Source organism: Kogia breviceps, chromosome 15, assembly GCF_026419965.1.
Source record: "Kogia breviceps isolate mKogBre1 chromosome 15, mKogBre1 haplotype 1, whole genome shotgun sequence".
Lineage (NCBI taxonomy): Eukaryota > Metazoa > Chordata > Mammalia > Artiodactyla > Physeteridae > Kogia > Kogia breviceps.
Genome location: NC_081324.1, coordinates 65,411,778 through 65,432,976, shown reverse-complemented (window position 1 = coordinate 65,432,976; position 21,199 = coordinate 65,411,778). Strand labels below are relative to the sequence as shown.

Below are 21,199 nucleotides of genomic sequence, written 5' to 3'. Positions count from 1 at the left end.
AAAACGTGCTTTTCTCTTTGCAGAACCTGAGAGCCAGAAGCAGCAAAGATGCCAAGGACCAAACGACCAAGAACTCTCTGGAGAGTGAGTTCTCTGTGCCGAGGCCCCTGCATGCCCCTGTGGTGGCAGCCGCTGCCAGCAGACAGGAGCAGCCAGGGCACCCAGCTGGGTCACACTCTGGCCCCTCTTCTGCTCCAGATTTCCAGTAGTGGGGTGTGGGGGGATGGGGAGGGAGCAGCGCTGGCCATGGTGGGTGCGAAGGGACACTGTCAGGACCTGTTGCCACCAATGGGGGGTGGTGGGTGGGGCAGGGAACCAGGAAGAAGTGGGAGTTATCTGACGCCCACAAAGCAGGCACAGCCAGGCATTTACAGTGTCATCTTGTTGTCCCAATGGCCCTGCAGAAGGCTCTTGTCTTCCCTTGTTTCAGATGATAAAACAGGTTTAGAGTGGAAAGGACCGTGTAGAACGCGGATTCAGAGTGGCTGGGCAGGGGTCAGGGCCAGGTAGTCGGGCTCCTGGGCCTGTGTTTGCCCTCATCCCTCTGGGCAGAGTGAGCTCAGGAACAACAAGGTACTTCTCGTTTCTGGCTGTTAGGGTCTTGGGAGGAGTTACGCTCACAGAGAACAGCAGACATGGGCCGGGGCCACAGCTACACCGCCCTCTGAGCTGGTTTCCCCCATTTCTGTAAAATGGGGATAACAGTGCATGCCCTGCACTAGTCGTGGAGGTTACGGGCGGAACTGCACCCTACATGTGAGAACACATGAATCGCCTGTGCCCGTGATGGGCTGTGCCCACCATGGAGAAGCAGGGATGGCCCTGGCCGGTTGGGGCTCCATGCTGCTGGCGTCCAGGGGTCCAAAAACGCTTATAAAACCAAGAGCCACATCTCAGCATCAGGCCTGGATACACATGGAGAGCAGCGTGCTGGTCCGCACCCCCTGGCCTGGGATCTGCGCTGGCGCTTCCTCCCCCGAGTGCTGGCCAGCTCCCTGACTCCAAGCGGGAGGGCCGTCAACAGGGAGGCCTTTGAATGCTTGCTGCTGAGTCAGCCACTCAGGCTCGGGTTCTCATCAGCCCTGGACCTGGCACTGATGTCACAGACTGAAGGCTCACAGCCATGTTTCTGACCTTCCAGGAATGCATCGGGTTCAACCTTGTCACTGAGCGGTGGGGAGGTGGGGTTCCCAGGGGATGTGGAGGCTGGGGCTGCCCCCACCTCCCGCCTTGCAGTGAGGGTGGGTGGGCAGGCAGGCGGTCCGCCTTCTCTCACCCTTAGTCTCTCCGCAGCCCTGCTCTACAAGCCTGTGGACCGGGTCACGAGGAGCACACTGGTCCTGCATGTGAGTCCCTCGGGCCCGGGGCCTCCTCACCTTGGGGTTCTTGGTTTCTGTTCTGGGGCTGACGCTGATGTCTGTCAGTTTTGCCCGCCTGCCCCCTTTTCTGCCACACACCTGTACTGAGGATGCAGAAGTGAGGCACCTCTGCCATCCCTGGGCTCCTGGGGGTGGGAGGGGGGAAACACAGCAGGCTCTCCAGGTGTTCCAAATGCCTCATCAGAGCGGGTACAGGTAGGGAGCATCCTGTCCCACATGGGCAGAGGCTTGCAGGTGGAGAAGCTTCCCGGGGGAGGGGGCGGGGACACATAGCACAGGTTGGGGCACCAATGTCAGGTGCACCCCGGGGCTGTGGTCAGACCACATTCTCCAGCCGGGAGAGTGTATGTGGAGAGGGTGTGCAGGGAGGCCCACCTGGCGGGGCTGCTCCTGAAGGCAGTGGGGAGTCACTTGCACATTATTAAGTGGTCGTCTTAATACTGAGAAACAAAAGCAGGAAAAAAAAGGCCCCCAATCCTACTGCCAAGTGACCCTATTCGTCTGTATTTAGAGCAAGTCTTACATGCGCATTTGTTTTTAAATAAATTTATTTATTTATTTCGGCTACGTTGGGTCTTCGTTGTTGCACGGGCTCTCTCTAGTTGCGGCGAGCGGGGGCTACTCTTCGTTGAGGTGCACGGGCTTCTCGTTGCGGTGGCTTCTCTTGTTGTGGCGCATGGGCTCTAGGCACGTGGGCTTCAGTAGTTGTGGCACGCGGGTTCAGTAGTTGTGGCTTGCGGACTCTAGAGCACAGGCTCAGTAGTTGTGGCACACGGGCTTAGTTGCTCCGTGACATGTGGAATCTTCCTGGACTAGAGCTTAAACCTGGGTCCCCTGCCTCGGCAGGTGGATTCTTAACCACTGCGCCACCAGGGAAGCCCAACATGCGCAATTTTTTTAAAATGTACAACCAAGTGACAGAATTGTTTGAAATGTCCATTTCCTGTCTTGCTTCCTCTCCACAAAGGAGCCACCACCACAAGGATCTTTTTTTTTTTTTTTTTTTTTTTTTTTCGGTATACGGGCCTCTCACTGTTGTGGCCTCTCCCACTGCGGAGCACAGGCTCCGGACGCGCAGGCTCAGCGGCCATGGCCCACGGGCCCAGCCGCTCCGCGGTATGTGGGATCCTCCCGCACCGGGGCACAAACCCGCGTCCCCTGCATCTGCAGGCGGACTCTCAACCACCGCGCCACCAGGGAAGCCCCACAAGGATCTTTATGCCGACACATGTGGCATCTTTCTAAATCACTCAGACGGTGTTGTTCTGTGCATACCATTCCACAAGTGGCTTTTTACCCCTTAATGTTATATTGTGGCAGTTGTTCCACTTTGGCCCAAACAGCTTTGCCTCGTTCATTTTTAAGCTGCGTGGTTTTCCATCCAGTGCACGTTTCATAACTTCTTACCATCCTCCGACTAAGAGTTCCTGGATGGAGGGAGATAAGCTGAGATTTGCGGTTTGGGAGGCTCTCGCCAGTGGCCCATGAGTCCTGGAGACCCTTTATTTGGTCCCCTCACCACAATGAGCCCAGGCCTGGCAGGGGGAAGCCAGAGCCACCAGGAGCGGTGGGGGGGGCCTGGGATCCCCAACACCAGAGCCTCCCCTGAGCTTATTTCATCTCCCCAGGTTCTCTTTGCTGTAGGATTTGGGAGCTAAGAGGGTTTTGTTGCTCTGAACCAGGAAGCCGTAGACTTTGAGCACAAATTACATGCATTCGCAGTAGAGAAGGAGTCTCAGGCTCTGATCTAAAAGAGGAGGAGCCGGGAAGGTCAGGGGCTTTCCCCTGACCTCACACGGACCAGCGGACTAAGATGGGTTCTGCCCCAGGGGACCTGTGACAATGTCCAGGGGCATTTTTGCTTGTCACAGCCACACATGAGGGGGCACCACTGCCATCGAGTGGGCAGAGGCCAAGGATGGTGCCAGCATCCTCCAGTGCCCAGACAGCCCCCACCAAAACCAGCCTGCATGTCACCAGGGCCCGAATAGAGAAACCTGCCCCAGACCTGTAGCGTGGAGCCCCTCTCTGCAACGTGCAGTGGGGCGCCGTTAGGGGCCTGCTCCCAGCACAGTGCTCGCACAAGTGCTGCCGCGTGGCCCAGGCCACGGTGAGAAGTGGCCCCAGGTCACACCCATAGCGTCTGCGGCTCTCACGGCAGAGATGCCGGGGCTGCTCTGACTCCATCCTTCGTCCAATGCAGGACTTGCTGAAACACACCCCCTCTGGCCACCCCGACCACCTGCTGCTGCAAGATGCTCTCCGCATCTCGCAGAACTTCCTGTCCAGCATTAACGAGGAGATCACGCCCCGCCGGCAGTCCATGACCGTGAAGAAGGGAGAGGTGAGCATGGCGGACGAGCAGAGGTGGGCATGGGGCCCACTGTATCCGCACAGCTCAGCCCAACACAGAAACGCCTGGACTTGGGGGCCCTTGACCCTGGCAGGGTGAACCCAGGCCGGTGTGCAGGGCATCGGAGTGTGGTTTCAGGTGTGCGGGCGTCACCTGGGGGGTTATGTCCCGGGCACCGCACACCCTGCCGGATCAGGGTCCCCAGCTAAGGAGACCGGTGAGAAGGAGGATGGCATTTGTGTGCCTGGGGACCACTAGGTTCCTCTTGAGTGTTCTTTCATTAACATACAGTTAACAGTGGGTTTAAGGACTTTAAAGGGGATGAAGGGGAGGGGGTTGTGGTTTGGAGAATAGCTGGAGAACGAACGTGGTTGACTTCTTCTGCCAGAAGGGCTCTCCTTCCCCTCCTCCCTCCCTCCCTCCCTGACAGCCCCTCCCAGTCTCCATCTCTCTGCACATTGTAGATGAGAGGGTGTGGAACAGAGGGGCTCAAATGCCCCCCCTGCTGCCTCCACTCCTTCCTGGGAGGGCCCAGCCCGGTGCCAGGCAGCTTGCAGCAAGATGGCAGAGGTGTGCCAGTCAGGGGCGGCATCTAGTGTGAGCATCTTTTGTTGGAAGCGGCACCGCGGGGCAGGGCAGGGCTGCGGACCCGCGCGGCGTCTGGGGTCTCATGCAAGGACAGGAGCCGTATGGCCCAGCAACACGTGGGCTGGCAGCGAACCTTACTGTAGCTGCCGCTCGGAGCCACTCCTCTTCCCGTTAGTGTGCCAGGGGCTCAGCGGCGCCGAGGCTGACCTGTCAGGACTTGGGGCTGGTGGGCAGGCTGCTCTCAGCCCTGTGCTTCCACACCTGTGTGGGAAGTGGTACCTGAGTGCTCGGCCTCCCTTGTCAGCAGTTGACATGGTCTCACAAGACTCGGGATTTGCTTCTGCCAAGACTCCTGTCCCTGTCTGGTTCGTGCTGCTTGGTCTCCCCTCCTGGGACACCATGCTCTCTCGCAGGCAATTCCTTTATAAGAGCACTGCCCTCCTGGGAAGCAGCTGTGCAAGTCCTTCTGTGGGTGCTGAATATGCGCCTGTGTCTCCCGCTACACTTAGGTTCCCCGGGGAGAAGTGCCTCCTTGCTCTTCGGATCATTGGAAGCAGCTGCCTTCAGGAATTGAGGAAAATCAGATGTCGCCTGGCAGTTGTCAGCCAGGCCCTTGAGCCCGCATCTGTATCCTAGGCCTCCTTCCCTGTGGACCCATGGTCGGGGTCCCGGGGCGCCTGACTGGGAAGTGTGTAGGGGCCGGTGCTTCATGGGGGCAAGGCTTCTACCTGTGCCCACCCCATCCCCACCAGCATCTGGTCCTGTTGACCTGTGGTGTCTGCTCCTTGAGGGGAGTTGCTTAGGTGCCTCAGCCACGAATGGGGGAGAAAGGCCGGTGACCCTGAAAGGTCGGGAGTCTGAGTCACACGCGCCTTCATTCAGGGTTCTCCGTCAGGGGCACAGTAAGGGAGATAGATGGCGGCTAGACCAGGATGCAGGCAGATCCACACCCACACCCCTGCCTGGGACGTCCTCGAGAGCTGGGGGCTGGGGTCTACAGATAGAGACAGAATGAGGCCTGATCCCTGGGCCAGGGTCCGGGCTCCCTTCGTGGATTTGCCAGTATCGTGGTTGGGGGCCCTGCTTTCCTGGAGCTGGGAGACCCTTCCTGCCCATCTGCTGCGCATTTTCTGTTTGAGCCACTGCAGGACCCCAGGGTGGGCTGGGGTTCCGAAGTGAGGCCTGCGGCCTCCTTGGGAGGGAGGACATCTGCCACGATGGGGAAGCTCGTGGTGAGAAAGTCTGACTGCACTCAGAGGACAGCCACACCGTCCACTCCCCACACTGTGCACCTCGTGTGGCCCTTGGGAGACGTGGTGCAGCACAGAGCAAGGCTCAGGCCAGGACGTCATGGGGTGGGGGGCTTCTCCTGGAATGATGAGGATTTGCACAGGCAGGGGTGCATGGGGAGGGGCCTGGCAACTGAGTCCACCCATCAGAGCCCCCCAGGGCTGCCGTCTGAGCCCATGTCTCCTAACACAGATGGGTGGATGTACAGGCTGCCACAAGTGCCAGGGTGACACTGGTGGCCTCTGGAGGATGAAGTTGGTGGCTGGGGTGGGACTTTGGATGAACCTGTGAGCGGCAGGACCCGGCGGGGAGGAGGGGAAGGGCCTGCAGGGGGCTCCATCAGGGCTGGGACCCTGGACGATTCTGACCGGCTGACAGGGGACGAATCCACCTCTGAGCTGGACCTTGGGGGCCCTCTGCTGGCAATGGCCAGAAGCTCAGCTCCTTTGTGTGGAGAAAGGACTGCAGTCCCGCCTCACAGAAGGTCCCTTGGTCCTGCCTCCTGGGCTGGAAGACCATCTGCCGTGTCCCTGCCGAGGGGGCATTCCTCGAGGACCTCAGTGTCCCAGGGCCTGCCCCCCGGCACAGACCCCGCAGTCAGGCTGCCCAGGTCCCCGGTGCTGCATGGCTGTGTCCCCAGGTGCTTCCCATGGGTGCAGACGCGGGGCTTGCCTATGCCCATGGCAGGCGGGGGAGGGCAGTGACGATGGGTCACGACCTGGGCACGTGGGCAGCCCTCTTGCCCTCCCACTTGTGGTGTGGTTGGCACTGGCGGCTCCCATGTAAATCATCCAGTCTCCGTGCCAAGGCCTGGCCAGCTGCTGTGAGCTGAGCTGCGCACTACGGTGATGTGGGAATGTTGGGGGGCCTGGCCCAGGCTGCATTTGCTTCTGGGAGGCTCCTGCTGTGAGTGTGGGGGGAGTTCAGGGAGGCACAGGTTCCCTGAGAAGAACCTCAGGCGGCAGGTGGCAGTGGAGCCAGGTGCCCAGACCTGCTGCGGGGGGTGGGGGGTGTTGAGGGCGGTGGGGTGACAGGGTTAGGGAGACGCTGTGGGTCTTCGCCCCCTGTGGTGTGTGTGCCTGACCCTCCGGACCCTTCCCAGGCCATCACAGAGAGGGATGGGGAGTTGCCCTTTCTGGGGGGCCTTCCCTGAGGCCAGGCAGGCAAGGCCCCCAATGAGCACCTGGTCTCTCTCCTCCTGGGCACAGACCCCTGAGTGTCCCCGCTCGCTCCCTGTGCTGCCTGGGGTGGATGGTGGAGCTTCCTGAGGCTCAGGCTTCTCATCTTTGAAGTGGGCATGAGGACTCACCCACAGCAGAGGGTCACATCCAATGACAGGCCACGTGCTGGCACAGCACACCCAGCATGTGCGTGGGGCAGCCTCTCATCCCGTCCCTGCGTCCTTGGCACAGCACAGCGCCAGCCCAGATGAGGTGGCGGGCACTGTTTGTCAGCTGAATTACCGACTTACCTCCATGTGCCCTGGAAACTTGTGAGCCATGAGACCATCCCTTGTCTTTCAGATGAAGCCCCCAGGGGCAGAGAGGCACAGGGCTTGCTGGGGACTGGTGCCTCTAGTCCCCCTGCTCCTTCGAGGATGCCTCAGGGTCAGGGGTGGTCATCAGAGGTGTAAAACCCCTATGTGGGCCCCTGCCCATCAGTGGGCACTGACCTCAGAAGGACTAGAATGTGGGGTCCCAGCTGGGGAACCCCTGCCCGGCCTCCTGATGCCCTCAGATCCAGGCCCAGCCCTTAGCGTGACTGCCCCCTCTCGGAGTTCTCTCGGCCCATCTCCTCCCCCGTTACCAGGCAGTCCCCTCTAGGCCAAGCACCAAGCTCTTGTTACCTGATCCTTGACGGTCCCTGTACGAGAACGTCCCCTCTCCACGTGGCCGGCCTCTTGCCTGGGTCTCCAGGCCTGTCCTGGGAATGTATGGGCCACCCTGCTCAAAGGGGCTCTCCCGTCGCCTTGGCTGCAATGTTTCCTCCGGCCTCCAGGCCAGTGACGGTGACTCTGGGGCTTGAGAACTTTGATGAACAAAAAGCAAGGCATTTGGCATGTGTCCTTGTGTGCGGATGAGGTGGAAGGAGCGCTGGGAAGTGGGTGTGAGGGTTGGAGGTGGGGGGAGTGGAGGCCCAGGCCGCCCCTGCCCTGACCAGCACCCCCCCCCACCCCTGCTCCTGCAGCACCGGCAGCTGCTGAAGGACAGCTTCATGGTGGAGCTGGTGGAGGGGGCCCGCAAGCTGCGGCATGTCTTCCTCTTCACTGACCTGCTCCTGTGCACCAAGCTCAAGAAGCAGAGCGGAGGGTGAGTGACCGTGCGGCCCCGGCTGAGAGGAGGGTCCCCGGGGTATGGGGTGGTTTCTATAGGAGGAGACCTGGTGTTCTTTCCAGTGAGCCTCAAGAGGTCGTAACCTGTTGCCAAGCTGCTCTTGTTAAGCTACATTCTGTTTCCAACTGGACGTGATGCCAGGCTCAAGGTCAAAGTTCATCATTAGGAATCTGGAGACATTCAGGGTCTGGTTGGGTGACCAGGCTGTTGACTATGACTTCAGGTGCTATTGGGGGCCTGTCATGTCGTGACCCAGACAGGTCAGGGGGCTGCAAGGTCTGGTGCAGGTGCGGGATGGACACTGGCTGCCCCTCCCCTGTCCTTGGAGGGCATCACTAGGTGATCCCTACATTTTGTCTTCCCGGAGATCATGGTGGCTTCTAAGTGATTCTCAGCATTGGCCTGCAGACCCCACCCAAAGCCACAGGGATCAGACCACACAGGTTGCAGCAGTGGGGGGCCGGTGGGGGGAGGCAGTGGCTGGAATGGAGGAAAGAAGGTCACGTTGGGAAGAACCAGAACTGGGCTCTTCACCCCATTCTGCCATCACCACGCTGAGTGGATTTAATCAGAAGAGAGCCTTGGTTTCTCCGTCTGTCGAGGGAGGGATTACACTGGGTAGATTTGCAGCCCCTCCAACTCTACAGCTCTGGACATGTCTGTAGTCCTCTCCTGACTGTCATTGGCGGCCTAGGTGGTCTCCCGTGTCAGGGAGCCTATGAGCCACCACTGTCAGCACAGAGTAGGGTGGATGAGGGCTTGTCAGACCCGTGGGGCCTGGGTCACACGTGTACAATGCCCCTCGCCAGGGGTCACTGAGGCTGGGTCGCCAGTGTCTGCCTGTGGCCTTATCCCAGCCTGTCTCAGGGACCATGAGCAGAGTTAGAAGGTCAGGTAAACCTCGTGGCCATGAACTTAGGGTCCCCCAAAGTCGAAAGCAGTGACTTAAGCAAAGGAAGGTGGTCAGCTTGTTAACCTGCCCCTCCCCCCACCCAGCAAAACCCAGCAATACGACTGCAAATGGTATATCCCGCTCACGGATCTCAGCTTCCAGACAGTAGACGACTCGGAGGCTGCACCCAACATCCCCCTGGTGCTGGATGAGGAGCTGGATGCCATGAAGATCAAGATCTCCCAGATCAAGAGTGACATCCAGAGAGAGAAGGTGGGGCTGGGGGGTGGTGTCAGGCCGGGCTCTGCAGCTCGAGTGGGCAGCATCCCCTCACGCTGGCAGGCGGGCGAGTTCTGCAGGGCATCTGATCCCACTGCTGGTCTCTGGGACCTGCTGGGACCCCTGTGAACCCTCACAGTGCCAGGCCTCCCATCAGGCATGGAGCCATCCAAGATGGGGTAGGGGGAGGTGCCCCTCTGTCCCTCTTATAACTGCCCTGATCTGGAGCAAATCCCAGGCTGGGGGGAAAACACAGCCCCCCCAGGGGGTCTGGACTGCACCCAGCAGGCCCCTGGTTGTTTATGGAGAGGAACAGTGTTCTGGAGGAACAGTGAGGATGAGCCCTGCGCCTGTAGGGTCAGCCCAGGCCAGAGCGGGTGCCTCACAGTGGCCAAACACAAGGTGCGTCTTCAGAAGGTTGATGTCCAGGGACACCCAGCTGAGGTGGGTACAGCAAAACAGGGGTCCTTCTCAGCCCTCACCCTACCCAACCTTCTATACTGCAAACCCCGCAGGATGAGGAAAGCACAGGAGCCCCAGGACCAGCATGAACTCTGGGTTGTTTATTCGTCCCGACGGACCCGTGGCCCCCATGGCAGAGTGTCCCGAGGCAGAGGGGAGCCAGGGCTGCATCCATGGGGCTGTCAAGCTCTCTGCTACCACTCACCCATCCGAGCCGTGCCCTCTGCCTAGTGGCAGGCAGCACAGCCTCCCCCGGGGACAGAGGGCTTCAGGAGGGAGGAACACGACACGCAGCAGGGAGGGTTTTCCCAGTCAGATCCAGGGGGTGCATGTCACCCCCCATCAGGACCCTCGCAGTCACTCCCAGGGGACCTGATGCGGAAATGTGGCAGATCCGGGAGCAGGGAGGGGCCTTTGGGGTCACGACAGGCTCCTTCACATTGTCTAAGTTTGGAGCAAGTGAAAAAAGGGAGGTTTATGAGAGGAAGAACTTAATCCCTTAAGAAGGATGGGCTGAGCATGTCTTGCAGTCTATGCCGGGCCTGGACGCTGTGTCCGAGACCCTGTCCACGCTGGGCCGCCAGACGGTCTCCCGTCCTCCACTGACCAAGCATCAGGGGTGGTGGGGCAGGCAGAGTGGGAGCGGGCCGCGCTGGGCCAGAGCTGGAAGCGTGACCATGCCCTCTCCCCACAGAGAGCGAACAAGGGCAGCAAGGCCATGGAGAGGCTGAGGAAGAAGCTCTCGGAGCAGGAGTCGCTGCTCTTGCTCATGTCCCCCAGCATGGCCTTCCGCGTGCACAGCCGCAACGGCAAGGTGAGCGCCCCGCGTGGCACACGGGCCGCTCTCCGGGGCTTTGGGCCAGAGCCCCCGTGGCTGGGAGGTGGTGGGGTCTCCGGGGAGTCTCAATAGGGCGGGGGGCTTGCAGGTTTGTGCAGACCCAGCCCTTGGTGCAGGAATGCTGTCCGGGACCTCTTGGGCCAGAGAGACAGCTTCTTTCCTGAGTGGCTTCTGCTGCCTCTGTAGCCGGAGCCTTTCCCTCCATGGGCATCACGCACTTGGCAGGGGGCAGCCGGTGGGCTTTGCGGGAGCCTTGCCTCTGTGTCATGGGCCGGCTTGTGGGCATCAGCCCTCCCCTCTGCAGTTCCCACCTGGTGACCCCGGTGGCCCTGCACTCTGATTCGTCACGCCCTGACCCAGGTGCAGCAGGAGGAGTGGAGGGTGCAGGGAGGGACGAGCAGTGCTGTGAGCACAACCGCCCCAGCTCCGCCGGCCTGCAGCGCGGAGATGCTCGTGCCTCCTGTGGGCGTGCTGCAGGCTCCACGTGGTGACCAGGATGGAGCCCCGGATCCACTGGGTGCCCGCTCAGCTGGGGTGGAGATGACGAGTGTGCTCTCCCCCACTCCAGAGTTACACGTTCCTGATCTCATCTGACTATGAGCGGGCCGAGTGGAGGGAGAACATCCGGGAGCAGCAGAAGAAATGTGAGTGGCCTGTGCGCCTGGGATGTGGGCTCGGGAGCGTCAGGGCTGGATGGTCACCTCCCATGGTCTCAAACCTTGTTTTCCCCAAGGGACAGTGTAACTCTTATCCAAGTGAGATGTGCCGTGGAGCCCGAATATGGGAAATAATGGGGGAGGGGCTGTCCTAATAGGGCCCCCTGCCCTCTGTGCCCCCCTGCCTGCCCTCTGACCTCCTCCCGTGAACCCCCTTCCCCTCCTCTGTCCTTCTCTGAATTCCCACCTGCATTCTGGACCTCCCTACTCTGAATTCCCTGCCTGTCCCTGGGGGCCCCCTGCACCCCTGCTGCCTTTCCGAGGCTGCCATGCACGTAGCCCACCCACCTTGCCTCCCCCCAGGCCTGCCACACACCCCAGCAGATGCTGATGCCATACGGCCCTTGACTGGGCCCACCTGGGCAGCCACACTGTGCTGGCCCTGCTCCCCTGTGCTTGACCGCTGTCAGGACAGGGCGCCCACTCCCCTCTGGACGGCCCCTCCTTTGGGCGCTTCCCTCCGTTAGCAGTTCTTTCCTTCTGCTCAGCTCAGAGCTGCCCCGTCCTGCCTGGCAGCCTTCAGGGTGGGACGGCAGACCCTGCCCCAGGTCCTGGGGCTGCAGCTGCCTGGTTCCCTCCTCTGCCCCCAGCCATACGGTTTGGGATTCCCGAGCCATCCTTGCTAAAAGGCTTCCGCGTGTGCCCTGTGTGCCCCCCAAGGTAGGTTGGGGGCTCCGCACGCCGCTGCCCTATTCTGAGCACCTGTCCCCCCAGGGTTGTCATTCGTGCCTGTGCTGAGACACCAATGCCACTGCCTCCGGGGGCAGGACGGGCGCTCCTGGTGACTCTGACGGCCAGTGCCTGGGGCCCTGCCAGAGTTCCTGTCCCAGGTGTCCTGTTGTAACCAGGGGCCCAGACCATTTACAGCATGTGTTGTCTGCTCAGAAATAATCCCCTTTCCCCACCTGGTGGAGAGAAGGGGGAGCAGGGGACAGAGCCCCACAGGAAGGTGCCCGAGATCACCCCCTGGCAACCGCCTTGAGGCCGTGCCAAGGTGGTGGGCGGCCCTGTGTTTGTGAGCGTTGTGTGAAGATTCCTCCCACCCTCTGAGCCCAGCCTGGGCCCCCCGGGGCCATGCCTCACCTGCCCCTTACCGGCTTCTCCCTGGGAGCAGGTGGCCCCTGCAGTCCTTCTAACCAGGATGTGCTGAGGACCCAGTGGGGGTACGTCTGAGAACACCCCATGGGGGTCCTGGGGAGTCTGAGAGCCGGGCAGACTCACCAGTTGGTGCACCTGTGCCCCCATCTCAGGTTTCAAGAGTTTCTCCCTGACGTCCGTGGAGCTGCAGATGCTGACCAACTCGTGCGTCAAGCTTCAGACCGTTCACAGCATCCCACTGACCATCAACAAAGAAGGTGGGCTGTACCCCCCAGGCTGCCGTCCCTTTCTGCTGTTAGTGCCATCCTGAGACCAGAGATGTCCATTCAAAGGCTGGGTGTGCTGCTGAGGGCCTGTCGGCCTCTCCAGGGTGTGGACGGGACGGGTTAGGGGTGGTCGCTCCCAGGCGGTGGCCACCAGGTGGCTGAGAAAACCGATGACTTGGCCCCAAGTCCCGAGCCGCTCCTCAGACCCTCTGTGCTCTGGGCCCCGCTCCCCATCCCCCCGCCCACCCCTCAGCCTGGTGCTGCCCAGCCCCACCTGTGGTTGTGCTGCATCTTGCATTCACTGTTACACACACTTGTGCACATGCAGCCACACACAGGGGTATGCTTTGCACACTCAGGCACACACACCCCATCCATGTGGCATGCTCCCCGACCCCTCTCCTGTCCCGAGAATCTGTCACATCTCTTCTCGGTCCCTGGTTTGCCCATGTTGTGAACCCAACTAGATCCTAAGGTCCCCGAGACAGAGGCCACGATGGGTGTGTTTCTGCTCCTGACATTGCCTTGTCCCCTGCTAAGCAAGTGACAGTCACACGGGGCCCCCATGAGGGTCACCTTGAAGCAGAACCTGTCACCTGCCTGCTTCTCCCAGGAGGATGGACCCTCACCTCTCTGGTCTCTCGCACAGATGATGAATCTCCCGGGCTCTACGGGTTCCTGAATGTCATCGTCCACTCCGCCACTGGCTTTAAGCAGAGTTCTAGTAAGCGGCTGGGTTGGGGAGGAAGGCGGCCGGACACTGAGCCGAAGGGTGCGGGGACCAGAGAAGCAGCTGACCGCCCGGAGGTGCGGTGCTGGCTGACGCCCACTGGGTGTGGGGTTGCTTTCCCTGGGGTGGACCCTGCCATTGCCAGCGCCTGGCTCAGACCCTGCGAGCTGGGGAGCTGCCCCCTGCAGGCGAGTCCTGCAATTGCAGGGGCTGGGGTTTGCTATAGACAGAAAATGCTGCCTAGGTTGCCAGGAAGCCAGGAGGCTGAGGGCCGGCACCCTGACCCTGGTCAGCAGAGGAGATTCTGCCGCTCTGATGAGCCAGAGGGATACCCTTTTAATACTTCCCCCTGGGGGCACCTCTCCCAGCCACTTGAGCTGTCAGAGTGGTGAGGGCTGGTCGCATTTCAGCCCAGGTACAGCAGACACTCACCTGTCAGCCTGGCACCAAGTTCTCAGGGTCCCTCGGAGGAGGACACAGGGCAGGCGCCGTTCTGCTGACCTTCCCACTGTTGCTACAAAACCAAACAAGAAATCCCTGACGAGCCACAGGATAGAAGATATTTACAAACTGTGTATATATGATCAGGGCCTTGTATCCAGAATATGTAGAGAACTCTTACAACGCAATGCTTGAGACAACCCAGGTTTTAAAAAATGAGCAAGAGATTCAGATAGACATAAACAAATTTACAGATTTGTGGTTGAATGGGAGAAATGGGCATAAGAGATCTTTTAGGGGTGATGGAAACGTGCTACAATTGGATAGTGGTAGTGATTATGCCACTCTGTAAACTTACCAAAAAGCATTGAATTGGTCACTTAAAGTGGGTAAACTTTAAGGTATACAATTCATACCTCAGTAAAGACATTTTATAATAAAAAAGGAATGGAACACAATATCTCTTGAATAAATTGTCTCACTAACTAGAGGTGAATAAGTCTGAATACAAATACTTTTTCGTTTTACCCTGTATTAACTTTATTAGTACACTGATGGATGCCACGCCCCTGCACCCACTTTTCTCCCAGCACTGAGCTGCTGTCAGTAAGCAGGGGAGCAAATGTTCTGAGAGGGGCCGGTTCCCTGCGCACTGTTGTGAGGTGCTGCTAACCTTGCCGGCCACTGGTTTGGTGTCTTGTTTTAAAAAGGAAACCAAGGACTTCCCTGGCGGTCCAGTGGGTGAGACTCCGCACTTCCACTGCAGGGGGCACAGGTTCGATCCCTGGTTGGGGAACGAAGATCCTGAATGCCACGCTGTGCAGCCAAAATAACAAGACAAAAATAAAACTACGACTATTTTTTATGATTTAGAAAATAACACCTGCTTTTATAAAAACATTGGTAATAAGGGACAGCATGGTCACCCTCTCTGTGTCGCTCTCTTGCAGGTCTGTACTGCACCCTGGAGGTGGATTCCTTTGGCTACTTTGTAAATAAAGCCAAGACACGCGTCTATAGGGACACGGCTGAGCCCAACTGGAATGAGGTGAGGCCCGACTTCTGGGTGATCAAGAGGAACATCTTCCAGGGAGAGAGTGTGACCCCCAGGGGCTTCCCCGCAGGCAGCGGCGCCCACATTCCCGGAATCTCCTGGAGGACTGGGCATTCCAAGAGATAGAGATTTTATCTCCATGTTGCTGAGAATTCTCCACTCCCCTCCCTCCCCCCAGTTACAAAGAAACTTGTTTTGCTGGCATAGCATCTGGAAAAAGAACTTAGAAGGGCTTCTTGTTACTAAGGCCTTTGTTATTGCTCAGTGTTTCCTTGGGAGGTTTCCATGGCGTTTTCCCTCAGAAATTGGAATGAGCGTTCGGCTCTGTGACCCTCTCAGTGTCCAGAAGCTGGGGCTCTGCTTGTATGTGGGGCCTCACTGGGCTGGAGGGAACCCCAGTCTCTTTTCTCAGCATCACTCCTGTGATTATTAGTTGTGCCGCCTCCATAGGACTGGGGCAATGGACTACCTGGTCCTTATAGCTCTGGGTGCCCATACGGAAAGGGCTGGTGTCTGATGTGACACGGGGATATCACAGCCAGGTGGATCCATCAAAGATGGCTTTGCGGAGAGCAAGAGGGCCGTGACCCAGCAGAGGCGACAAGGGCAGGGCTCTGGATACTATGCAGAGGGTTCTGGTGTGAGAGCAGCCCTGGGGGCTCGAGGGACCAAGCATGGGGTGTGGGGAGCTTCAGAGCATCAGGCCACCCGGCGGCCACCCTGGCTATGTGTGTATGGATTATCCAGGGCCTCACAGATTCTGGGCATACACACCCTCCCTACCCCCATTCAGGCTCAGAAATATTTGCTCTCCCCTCCCCGCTGCTTCCCCAGCAAGAACCCATGCCTGCAAAAGCACTGGTGTGAAATGCAGCATTTACTGAAGGTTTCATAGGGGTGATGGAGGAGAAAGTAGACACCTTGAAAACCTACGGGAGAATTCTTTCCTCCCAGGTCCCTCTCGCCTAGGTCCCCTCCCTGGATCGATTTTTTTTCCCCCTTTCAAATAGACTTCATTTGTAGAGCAGCTTTAGGTCCACAGCAAAACTGAGCAGAAAGGACAGATTTTCCATGTCCCCCTGTCCCTGTCCCCGCCCCCCCACTATTGACGCAGCAGAGTGGGGCACTTGTCGTAATTGGTGAACCTCCGAGAACACATGCCCCAAAGACCACAGAGTGTCTGCGTTTGTAACCAGCACCGCAGAGCTTCTGGTGCAGGTGGTGCGGGGACCACGCTGCGAGATGCTGGCTTAAGGAGCTTGGATTAGGTTTGAGAGGCGCTCAGAGCTTCCAGAAGCATCCAGACTGGGCCATGGTGTGATGCTCACAGGGAAGTGGCTTCCGAGGGTCTGCATCACGGGACGAAAGTGAGGAGAGTCTCGACGCGGGCCCCCCGGGGCAGCTCGGGAGCTGTCTGTGCAGGAGCCACAGTTCAGAGGCCCCTTCAGCTGGCAGCACTGACCCCCACTCGCCGGGGCCCCCCCAGTTAACTCGGGGCTTTCCTTCTCTCTCGGGGCCACAGGAGTTTGAGATTGAGCTGGAAGGCTCACAGACCTTGAGGATACTGTGCTACGAGAAGTGTTACAACAAAAGCAAGATCACCAAGGAGGACGGCGAGAGTGCGGACAGGATCATGGGGAAGGGCCAGGTGCAGGTGAGGCTGCTGCCCTCTGCTCCCTGCAGGGTCCTGTCTGCCCCCACCACCGCCATGTAATTGTCCCCCTGCCCTGGACGCACCCCAGCTCCAGATGCCCTGTGTTCTTCCCCACTTGACACTCAGGGACGCTGAGATGGGGGTGAGGCAGGCCTGGCTCTGAATCATCCGCCGTGGGACACCTGGGTTGGCACCTTCGTGGGTCCTTTTCTGCCCCTCTGTCTGTCTGTCTGTCATGCCCCATCTTGTCCCCAAAGGAATTTCAGATCCACCAGTTTTTCCAGTGGGGCTGCAGTGCCTCCATAGCCTCCGGAAGACCCCAAGGCAGGCCGCTGAGTTGGTGCCCTGGGCTGCAATTGGCAATTAGGAGCTTCCTCTTGGAAAAGCATGAGAGTCTGAGTCTACCTGCCTGACATCCCCTCTCTGGCTTCTAGACTCAGATTCCAGGGGGTGCAGCTCCATCCCTCCTGGGGCACAAGTCCCCACCTGGAGTTGTCATAGGAGCCCCTGGTGGGCCAGGAATGTCTGTACAGGACCAGAGAGGGGTCCAAGGTTCAAACCATTCGGGCCCTCAGTCCTTCCAGTTTACCCAGGCCCTGGAAGCACCCCACCCCCACCCCCCAGCTCTCACACTGCTTGGCAGACAGGAGCTGCACCACCTGCCTTGAGCTTCTTGGCAGCCTCACCTGAACGGTTCTGCCCACCGTGGAGAAAGTCCCGGCACACCCTTTCCTTACAGGGCATCTTACTGGACCCAGCTAAGCGGGTTCCTCCCTGCTCTGCCCTGGAGGTGGGCCCTGACTGTTCCCCACTACCCCTGGTGCCCCGGGACCCCTGGATGAGGCCTTCTGGCGGGGGAGTGGTTGGACATTCCAAGTGCCAGTCAGAGGACAGGGCTCTCCAGGAAGCCCCGCCTCCCTTCCCTGGGGCAGGAAGTGAAGATCCTCACAGCAGGAATGACAGGAGAAAGGGTGACTCATCCCTGGGTAGTTCGTCATCTCTGTTGGCAAGTCTGGGAGTCACCACTCCAGCTGGCTGGCTTCCCCACCTTGGAAGCTTATTAGGGAATTTGATGGCTCCGGGTCTCCAGGGACCCCTGTACGTTGAAAGCAGGTCTGAAAGCAAAAAGGCCCCTCTGATCACCCTGTTCTGCTCCCCTCACCCACCCACCAGCTGGCAGCACAGGGCAAGACAAAGACACGGAGAGGAAGCCAATGACACCTGGGGCTGGGCTCTCCTAAGGTGGAGACGGCCCAGGGTGGGAGGGGACACCAGTCCGGGACAACACTCTAGTGAGCCCACTGAGGTCGGGGTGCGTGTTGGGGAGCAGGGCAGCAGCCTCGCCCGGCACAGGGAAGGCAGGACTCGTGGCCCCTCTTGGGCGGGGATGGTCCACGAAGGCCAGCTCCTGGTCCAGGGTCGCTTGGCGGCTGTCCTGGACCTGAGACCTGCCTGTGGCTTCGATCCTGGGTGAGAAGGGGATGGTCCCTCCTTGCTCCCCGTCAGCCCAGTGTTCCGTTGGGCCAGTTTTAGGGTCTTGGTTTAGAGCTGGGCTTCTGGATGGAAAAGCAGAAAGGCAGGCCAGGATTTATCAGTCGTCCCACTTTTGGCATCCCAACCAGGGACCTGTGACCAGCCAGGTCCCTCCCTCCACCAGGGCCACCCTGCGTGAGCTTGGCAGACAGGGTGCTGCGTGGGTGGCTCCTGTGGGTGCTGCCTGATATTTACTGCCTTGCGGCTCATGTGCATTGACTCCCCGCAGTGATCTTAAAACCCAGCCTTGTGTTTCCACGTAGATCTTGTCCACCCTCCTGGCTTTACGTGGAATCCCATGGATTCCAGCCGCATTGCTGGGCCATTTTGTTCTTGATGGATGCTAGGGCGGTCCCCAAACGGTGCTGTTCCGTGCGTGTCCTGAGCTGGATGCCTGAGTGCCGCCGTGTGTAGGCACCTGCCTCATGCCGGCCATCACTCTGGTCCTTGGTCGTCACCTCTACTGCTCGAGGATGGCTGGCTCCCTTTGCTCCCTCCCACTCCCCTCCATGTCTGCACCTGCCCCCAGCCCCCGCATCCCTCACCCACACTCATCTTGCAGAGCCTACGATGAGCTGACAGGCTGGTGCCCGGCTCCTTTTCTTGGCTCCGGTTCCTCCAACCTTTGACACCAGTCATCACCCTCCACGGCTGGGGTCCCAGGGGTGGTGGACTTTGAACTGGGGCCTCTAAGCACTGCCGCTGGGTAACCGAGGGTCTCAGAAAGGAAAGGAGGAAAGAACTGACACTCGTTTTCCTCCTTCACTGAGTCAGGCCGTCTTTGGAAACCCTCTGCCTTGATACATCTTGATGTAAACAAAACATTTCCTTATGCTCACACCTGTATTCTCCGACAGTCAGGGGGTACCAGGTGAGTGCCTGCCCCATCTGGGGAAGACATGAGAGGTGAGGTTAGGGGGCTGGTGAGGGGCATCTCCTCGAGTCTCTGCTGCTCCCAATGTCTGATCCCAGCCTGCGCTTCCCCATCCATGGTGCTTTGAGCTCCTCAGACAGTCCTCCTTCCAGTAGGACCCAGATGTGAGATGGGGGTGGGAGGAGTGGACTCAAAAAATACATTCATGGCCTTGTTAAACCAGCAATGCGGACTTCATTCCAGGGGGCTGTCGAAATAGGAGAGAGATGGGGCTCAGCTCTGAAAACAGCAAAGAAAGGTGGGAATTTACCACGCAGGGGACAGGGAGCAGATGGAAAATGACTGAGAACATCAATAATGGTAGTAGTCAAATAACACCAGGACCAAAGGGGCTTCTGGCTAAGCCGACCTAATGGGATTCTTGCTAAAGACAGGCCCAGGTGATCAGACATCACCAGGGGATGGTGGGGAATGAGTAGCTTGGTCAGATGTTGAGGTTGGTTAGATATCGAGCGAGGATGGGGGATTCTTGCTAAACTGACTTAGCAGGATTCTTGCTAAAATTGGCCTCTTGAGGACATGCCCCAGGGACAAGACCTACAGGCGTACCTCAGATATACTGCAGTAAAGCAAGTCATGTGAATTTTCTGGTTTCCCAGTGTATATAAAGGTTATGTTTACACTGTACTGAAGTCTAAGAGTGCAGTAGCATTATGTCTGAAAAAACAATGTAAGTACCTTAATTAAAAAATACTTTATTGCTGAAATATGCCAAGCAGCATCTAACAATGCAGGGTTGCCACAAACCTTCAGTTTGTAAAAACAGTATCTGCAGAGCACAGAAAAATGAGGGATGCATGTAGTTGGAAAGCAGCTCTGAGAAGCCTGTAGATTTGAGTCAAGGAGAGACTGTTAAGTCTCTCCCACTGCACCTCCTGGGACCTGGGGTGAGTCATAGCTGTGTCTGTCCAAACTCGTTTCCTCACCTGTAAATGGGTGGGGGTCATGGAGCTGTGCGTGGGGCCTTCAGTGTCAGCTGCTGCTATTATTATTTGTCGTCACTGTTGTTAGTGGGAAAGGCTGGCTTTGGCTCCGCCTCCTCATCTCTGCTTCCCTGGGAGACACGGTGGGAAACCCCAGCCTCGAGCCGTCATCACCCTGGGGGGTGGGGGATCCCAGAGGGGCAGGAGGGGCGTTTGTGACTCAGGCTGTAGGCGGCCAGGGGGGACCTTGTTTATGAACCGGGATCCTCAGGAGGAAGAAGGAAGGAAGTCAGGGGAGGGTGGTCATGCCGGCGACACCCTGGGACCCCAGCCAGGCCTCTTTCTCCCTCCCCCTCCCCCACGGATGCCTTTTTTCTATGGAGGGTCCACCTGGGGGCGGGCGTCCATGACTCCCGGGGCCCAGCCTTCCTGAGTTGGGACTTTTCCCAGTAAACCCAGGTGCCTTCCGAGCCGGGCCACATGCGAGGGGTGTGTGGCCCTGCATGTCCTGATGCGGGGTTGGGGGGGCGGCGCATGCCTACGTCCCCCAGGTGCTCCCAGCCCCATGTACACACCTTAACTCAGAAGCTGAGTGGAGAGCCCTTCCCATGAGGGGGGGAAAGTGCAGCACCCCAGAGTGTCCAAGGGGGGGGGCCATGGAGAAGTGGGAGCCAGCCAGGGGTCAGCGGGCCCCAAGGGGCCAGGGATGGAAGTCGGACACACCTGCCTGGGCCAGAGGTGTCAGTAGCATCTGGGGAGCTAGGTCCCAGTCCCCCAGGTTAGGGTTCTGGATCCATGTGTTTTTACCCCCCTGTTGGTGTCGGTGAGTGGTGGGTTCAGGAACCGCTGGCTGGACTCTCAGGGTTCGGCCCCTGCGTTTCAGGTGACTGTCCTGGGTGAGTTGCCAGGTCCCGCTTCCCTCCCCAAGAGATGGAGCCCCCGCGAGAGGAGGGTGGGGGACTGTCCCTCCAGAACCCAGGGTGGGTGAGCTGGTTAGCTCAGAGCACCAGCCAGGGACCAGGAAGGAAGAGGGACAGGCTGTCCAGTGGGGACGTGGCCCCGGGGTCGTTGCGGGCAGGTGTAAAGGGCCCAGTGAGCTCCCTCTTCAAGTCAGATCTGAGGCTCAGCGAGCTGTCTGTCCTCAGACCCCAGGAACCCACTGTGCCACTCTAGTGATTGACAGCCTCCGTGTGCCAGGCCCCGGGGAGCCCGAGGACGAGAAGGCAGCTGCCCCTAGGCTTCACGGTCCAGAACTCAGAAAGGAAGATGCTGCAGACGGGCCTCGAGCCGGAGCAGGCCCTGCCTTGGGCAGCCGCTGGCCTTGATGGTGCAGTTATGTCAGAGGAGGGAGGAGTCCGGACAGACACCTTCACTGCGTCTGGGGCTTCAGGGGCTGGTTCCCTGGGTGGAGATGAGCACATTCTAAGCTCCAAGAG

General features: G+C 59.1%; 1 protein-coding gene across 2 annotated transcripts in view; it reads left to right on the top strand.

Moving 5' to 3' along the window:
• BCR (BCR activator of RhoGEF and GTPase) overlaps nucleotides 1-21,199 on the top strand; it is a 98,693-nt gene that overhangs the window by 64,241 nt on the left and 13,253 nt on the right. For both annotated transcript variants that reach the window (XR_010836991.1, XM_059040095.2), the window contains exons 6-16: nucleotides 24-84; nucleotides 1,294-1,346; nucleotides 3,583-3,723; nucleotides 7,798-7,919; nucleotides 8,940-9,108; nucleotides 10,271-10,390; nucleotides 10,983-11,058; nucleotides 12,381-12,485; nucleotides 13,144-13,218; nucleotides 14,616-14,713; nucleotides 16,242-16,373. Coding sequence is in view for 1 of the 2 variants with exons in the window: in XM_059040095.2 (XP_058896078.1) it covers nucleotides 24-84; nucleotides 1,294-1,346; nucleotides 3,583-3,723; nucleotides 7,798-7,919; nucleotides 8,940-9,108; nucleotides 10,271-10,390; nucleotides 10,983-11,058; nucleotides 12,381-12,485; nucleotides 13,144-13,218; nucleotides 14,616-14,713; nucleotides 16,242-16,373 (1,152 nt within the window). In the remaining variant the exon portion in view is untranslated. The remainder of the gene's footprint in view (nucleotides 1-23; nucleotides 85-1,293; nucleotides 1,347-3,582; nucleotides 3,724-7,797; nucleotides 7,920-8,939; nucleotides 9,109-10,270; nucleotides 10,391-10,982; nucleotides 11,059-12,380; nucleotides 12,486-13,143; nucleotides 13,219-14,615; nucleotides 14,714-16,241; nucleotides 16,374-21,199) is intronic.